Source organism: Marmota monax, unplaced genomic scaffold (genome assembly GCF_021218885.2).
Source record: "Marmota monax isolate L192 unplaced genomic scaffold, Marmota_monax_Labrador192_F-V1.1 WCK01_AAM20220418_F8-fsc00209, whole genome shotgun sequence".
NCBI classification, from domain to species: domain Eukaryota; kingdom Metazoa; phylum Chordata; class Mammalia; order Rodentia; family Sciuridae; genus Marmota; species Marmota monax.
The window spans coordinates 2,157,402-2,163,401 of record NW_026694493.1 but is presented as its reverse complement, the minus strand read 5'-3'; the positions used below and the strand labels follow the sequence as shown (position 1 = coordinate 2,163,401).

General features: G+C 43.8%; 1 protein-coding gene across 1 annotated transcript in view; it reads left to right on the top strand.

Annotated features, from left to right (window-relative positions):
- The first annotated feature begins 2,302 nt into the window (after window positions 1-2,302).
- Nmnat2 (nicotinamide nucleotide adenylyltransferase 2) overlaps window positions 2,303-6,000 on the top strand; it is a 141,387-nt gene continuing 137,689 nt past the window's right edge. Inside the window, exon 1 of the mRNA XM_046419558.2 lies at window positions 2,303-2,531. Coding sequence (XP_046275514.1) covers window positions 2,447-2,531 — 85 coding nt within the window. The 5' untranslated portion in view covers window positions 2,303-2,446. The remainder of the gene's footprint in view (window positions 2,532-6,000) is intronic.

The following is a 6,000-nucleotide window of genomic DNA, read 5'->3' as shown; positions in this document are numbered from 1 at the left end:
TTTACTATCCAGCACAATTTTTATTTATTTATTTATTCTAATTTGTTATATATGACAGCAGAATGCATTTCAATTCATACTACACATATAGAGCACAATTTTTCATGTCTCTGGTTGTATATAAATTAGAGTCACACCATTCATTTCTTCATACATATACTTGAAGTAATGATGTCCACCTCATTCCACCATCTTTCCTACCCTCATGCCCTCTCCCTTCCCCTCCATCCCCTTTGCCCTAAATAAAGTTCCTCCATTCCTCCCATGCTCCCTCCTGCCATCCCCATTATGGATCAGCATCCTTATGTCAGAGAAAACATCTGGCATTTGGTTTTTTGGGATTGGCTTACTTCACTTAGCATAATATTCTCCAACTCCATCTGTTTACCTGCAAATGCCATGATTTTTTTCTCTTTTAATGCTGAGTAATATTCCATTGTGTATATATACCACAGTTTCTTTATTCATTCATCTACTGAAGGGCATTTTGGTTGGTTCCACAACTTAGCTATTGTGAATTGTGCTGCTATAAACATTGATGTGGCTGCATTACTACAGTATTCCAGCACAATTTTTAAAGAATTTACAGCATTCCTACTATATTCTCTTGGATAAAACAGTGAACAACTCGCTCTTGGGTAGAAATTTACCCAAGACTGTCAAATCCTAAAAAGACAAATATCTGTACCTGTGAATCTCAGATTACTGGTTCTATTGTGTAAGAATAGAACATTTGGTCATCCCTCAAACTTTTCCTTCTCCCATTTTTCTGAATCTCAGTCCACACATTTTTTTTTTTACTCAGATTTCTAGATTTTTCTACATTTTTCTAGATTTCTCTCCTTCCCTTTTCCTCCATATCCTACCCATCTGCAAAACCAGTAAACTCTCTAGAAACCCTTGTCCAGGGCAACTCCACTTGCGTAGGCCACAAGCAGGGTTTCTTAAATGCCTTCCTCATCTTCCCATTTGTACCTTTTCCCCATACAATGGCTAGAGTACTCTTATAAAAATGGAAATTATATATTGCTCCCATGATTAAAAGCTTCAGCAACTTCCTTTTGTTTTTCTACTATAGGTTATTCCACTCAGAAAAACTTCTGACCCATTATCCTAGCTGACAAGCCCTATTTAATTTTGCCCTGCTCACCAATACTTTTTATTTGGTACCAGGGATTGAACCCCCATGCTTAACCACTGAGCCATATCCCCAGCCCATTTTTTTTGGAACAGGGGGTTGAAACCAGAGCTTTGCGAACACAAGGTAGAGGCTTTGCCACTGAGCTACATCCAAGCCCCCCAGCCTTTTTTCCTTTCTATTTTGAGACGGGGTCTCACTAGGTTGCTTACAGCCTTGCTAAATTGCTGAGATTGGCTTCCAAACTCGGATCCTCCTGCCTCAGTCACTGGGATTACAGATGTGGGCCACCACACCCATCACCAACACAGTCTCTACCGCTTTCCCCCATGCCCATACATTCTAGCCAGAGGAACTTCTTTCATTTCTATAAGCACAGGACACCTTTCCCTGTCCCTGAATATTTGTACTAGCTACTATTACTTGTCTAAATGATCTCACCTTAAATGTTATTTCCCCAGAAAGGCCTTCTCAGACTACCTGATTTTTCCTTCTTATCCACTCTGTTTTGTCAGAGTGAATTGCATTCCCTTACAGTGTATTGCACACTAGCCATTTAATATTGTCTTTCTCTGTTTGTCTCTCTTCTTCCAGTATAATATAAACTCAGTAAGGAAGTGGGCTTTGCTTTATCATCAGGATTCAAAATAGCACATAATACACAGTGAGCTCTCAAGAAACATTCATTGAATGGTAAATCTTTGTCTCAATATCATATGTAGGATCCTAATAGTTTTCTAATACAGATATAGCAACTCTACATATTCTCTCAAACTGATGGGGTTGTGGCAACCTGCACAAAACGGGCTGATGTAGCAGGGGAAGAGGTTCATGTTCCTCCCTATTTCTTGATAAACACTAGGTAAAGACATGGAGCCAATTCGCTAGTTCATAATCATTAAATATAGAGCTCACACCATGCTTTAAGTATCCATGGTTCTGGGCTTGAGTAGCAAGCCTTCCTTGTAGATAAACTCTAAGGAACACAGTGATGGAGTTAAGTGGGGTGAGGAGGAAAGAAAGGGTAGGGAGGGGCATCAGAACCAGAGATACGAAAGAGGCTGGAAAAGAAAGAGAAGAACTGAGGATAGACAGCGGAGAGCAATACAAAAGCAGACTCGCATCTCGCCGGAGCTGCAAGCGTTAAGGGGAGGCTGGGAGTGACGCGGTTTGCGTCTGGAGCGGCTCCTTGGAGTCCACAGCATCCACCGCCGGAGCCTCGCCTTCCTTTCTCCCTCTGCAGACAGATCGAGACACAAAAAGAGAGGCAACCAACCCCTAGACCAGGGAGAGGGACCCAGCCGCACCATGACCGAAACCACCAAGACCCACGTTATCTTGCTGGCCTGCGGCAGCTTCAATCCCATCACCAAAGGGCACATTCAGATGTTCGGTGAGTCCTCCCGCCTACCCCGGAGGCGGCTTCCGCTCTCCTCCTTTCGCCGGCACCTGTGTTTTCCTGGGCGGCTGAACTGCAAGGCGTGTGCCGCTCCAGAGGGGTGCGCCGGCTGATCTGGCTAGTGCTAGGTCAGTCACCTATTCCTGGCTCCAAGGAGGGGACGTAGACTGCATTTCCCAGACTTCGCTTGCTCGGGGCCAGACCGCCTCGCAGGGGGCTAGAGGGTGGGGGAGGGGAGGGGCTGGAGGTGAGTGTCTTTTGGGGTCGGGCGGGGGTTCTAGGTTGGAGAATTGGAGTGCCGCGGTGCGGTGGTTTGACTTCTTGGCGGGCGAAGATCCGAATGGGGACAGAGGATGGGGCGCGGAGAAGGGATGAGAGGGTTGGAGATAACGTGCTGTTTGTTTAGGATGGGCAGAAAGCTCGAAGGAGTTAAATATGGACACAAGCACACTCGCACATGACACCAGCGACAGGGACTGGGGCTTCAAGGAGATTAATATAGGGTCTGAATGATGAGATTAATATAGGGTCTGAATGACGAGATTAAGATAGGGTCTGAATGATGAGATTAATATAGGGTCTGAATGGTGGGGCGGCCCAGAGGCGAATGTTTGGGGATTGTGGACCGGGTATTGCTAGCGCGAGGCGGATACTGAATGGGGCGCAGGGTGGAGGTGTTGCTGGCCTGCGAAGATTTGACTACGTGTACCCGATGCCTAGGAAGGGGAGGGGGCGGGGCGGCCTCTGCGGGAGGCCGTCTGCGAGTTGGTGTTGACAGATCCGGGCCCAAGTTGGCCGAGGCTCTGCCCAAGGCAGCGATGGCACGCGAAAGGCTCGCGGCGTGCGAGTGTATGTATGAATGTGTGTGTGTGTGTGTACGTATGTGCGCGTGAGTGGTGAGATGGGGGCGCACCATCGCGCGTTTGTTTCTTAGAGGCTTTGGGGCGTGGAGAGGGAGAGAGCGAGCCGGGGCTTCTGGCTGCTGGTTTAAGGTCCCGCAGAGACAGGGGAAAGGTGATCGATCGATGCCTGTTGGAGACCTCTCGCCACCGGTGGGGAAACCACGCGGCTTAGCTGCTGCTCCAGTAGGACCCAAAGGGGCAGGGTGTGCGCTTTTAGATCCTAAGGGAGGGACGCGAACTTGAAATTGAGGAGAAGTTAGAAGTTGGGTGTGCTTTTTCCAGGGACTCACGGAAATAAGGAGTAAGCAAGAGTGAGTGCACTGGAAATGGATGGGACCTGGTGGGCGGCCCTCACCCGGCCCTTGCGTAAGGCGCTCTCCAGAGGCGGCGGTGCTGAAACGCAGGGCGCGACAAGCTGGCTGCGGGCACACGTGTTCACCCGAGTCTGAGAATTGCGAGAGATTTCTTAGGGCTGTTTGATGAAAGCCGGATCGTATCTGTAAAGACCCCGCGAGGAGATTTAGGCTAAAAATACTCTTGCCTCTAAAACTGAAAGGTGTGCCGAACTGGGGCCGCTTTTCAAAAACCCCATGAAAAGAGTATAAGACTACTTTGAAGCAGAGGGCAGATCTGGTAGGCATTTTTACGTGATCCAAGGAGGGAACCTGAGAGAGAAGTAGCCATCCCTTCCTCGCTATTCCTTCAGCTTTTAAAAGAGTTTTATTTGGAACTAATGCCAACTTGTCTGTTAAATAAAAGCTTTTGTTCCAGCATCAGTGTAGATCAGATCATCCTCACCAGTCTTCTAAAGGGTATCGGTATCCTAGGAACACTCTACTTTCACTTTCTTTTGATTCTGGTCTTCCACTTAGCCTCCTTTACCTCTCTGTCCATATTTCTTCTAGCCATTTTATTTTGATTATCTTTATGCTTTTCCCTTGATCAGGTAAGGGTAAGCTTTCCTCGGCTCTAGGAATCTAGTGGGCCAGAGGGTGCTCCTCCTTTCTTCTCGGAGCTAAGGATGTGGTTAATTCTGCTTGTTTTAGATCAGAAAAGGGACTGAGATTTAGAGGGAGAACTAGAGACTCTGTCCTGCAGCTGAAGAGAATTTGATAGCAGTGATAAAGGCTTTTGTTAGGGAGATGCTGAGCTGCCATGAGCTTTGAAACTAGAATATGTGAAAATAGGTGCAGATTGCAACAGAATAGACCAAAGGAGACTTTTGACTATGGTGATTATTTAGTTGGTATCAGCAGGAGGACCAGGCAAGAATATCTGTCAACAAAGTTGCCCATTAATTAAGGGCAATTCAAAGAGCCACCCAGAAAAAAGATGTGATGTGCTTTCTATGACTTTAATTATTACCTAATTAAGGATTTAGCTCACAAACATGTGAAAAGCAAAAACAAGAAGACAAAATAGATATTTAAGTATATGGGATAAAATCTCTTATCTTTGAACTCTTAGTAAATTTTGACATTCACTTTTTTAACTTTATTACAGCTACTATGTTTATTATTATTATTATTATTGATTTATTTTATGTGGTGCTGAGGTTTGAACCCAGGGCTTTACACATGCTAGGCAAGTGCTCTACTACTGAGCCACAATTCATTTTTGTAGAGCAGTTTCTGGTTAACAAAGCTTTTTTACATCTGTTATGTTACTTATTCCTATAAGAACTTTATAAGAAAGGCATCATTATCTCCATCCATGAGAAACTGATATCAGAAGTTAAGTGACTTTCATGAATCCACATGGAGAACAGGTAACAGAGTTGTCTTGAACCCCACATTCCTGGTCCTTCTTGTAGAGGCCTCTGTACTGCATGAAAGGCAGAAGGAATGCTCACGAGTTTACTGACTGCTAATCCCACAAATACTTTATTTCCTTCAAACATATACTAACAGATTAGAATGAAATTGACCATCAACCACATGGGTTCCTAAATATGCATCTCCTTAATAGCTTTTTCCCATCTCTAAAGAAAGAAATTATCCATGAACTATTTCCTTCTTTGAAATGTTTTGAAATATTTTCTACTTCAAAACGCAGAAATATTTAATGCAAGTAAATTATCAAACTTTCTTTGAGGTGACTGAAATTTGTAACAAAATTTTTAAAAATAGGTGACCAAACAGGACTTTGAAATTAGATACCTTTATTAGAGCCCATCTTTTAAAATCCAATTATATACCAAGGGAAAAAAGAGAAAGAATACAAACAAAAGAGTGGCATTTAGAACTAGATTCATGCTTCATCTCTGTAAAGTAGCCTTTGTACAATTCTCCGTACATTTTCGAATGAGCTTTCCTTTTACTCTGAAAGAGAAAGGGGTGTTGATATTATTTCTTCTATTTGTGACTACAGAATTATATAGGAAAAATGTGATAGAGATATTTGACACCTCCAGACTCAACTGTAACTAAAATGTTTTCAGGGATCAGTTTTGGGTAAAGTAAACCTATAAACTACTGCTATCATATTTTAAGGGTTTGCCTCATTTCATAAGAAGATAATGTGAAGCTAGATGTTGATTTTTTATATGGTTTTTTTTTTAA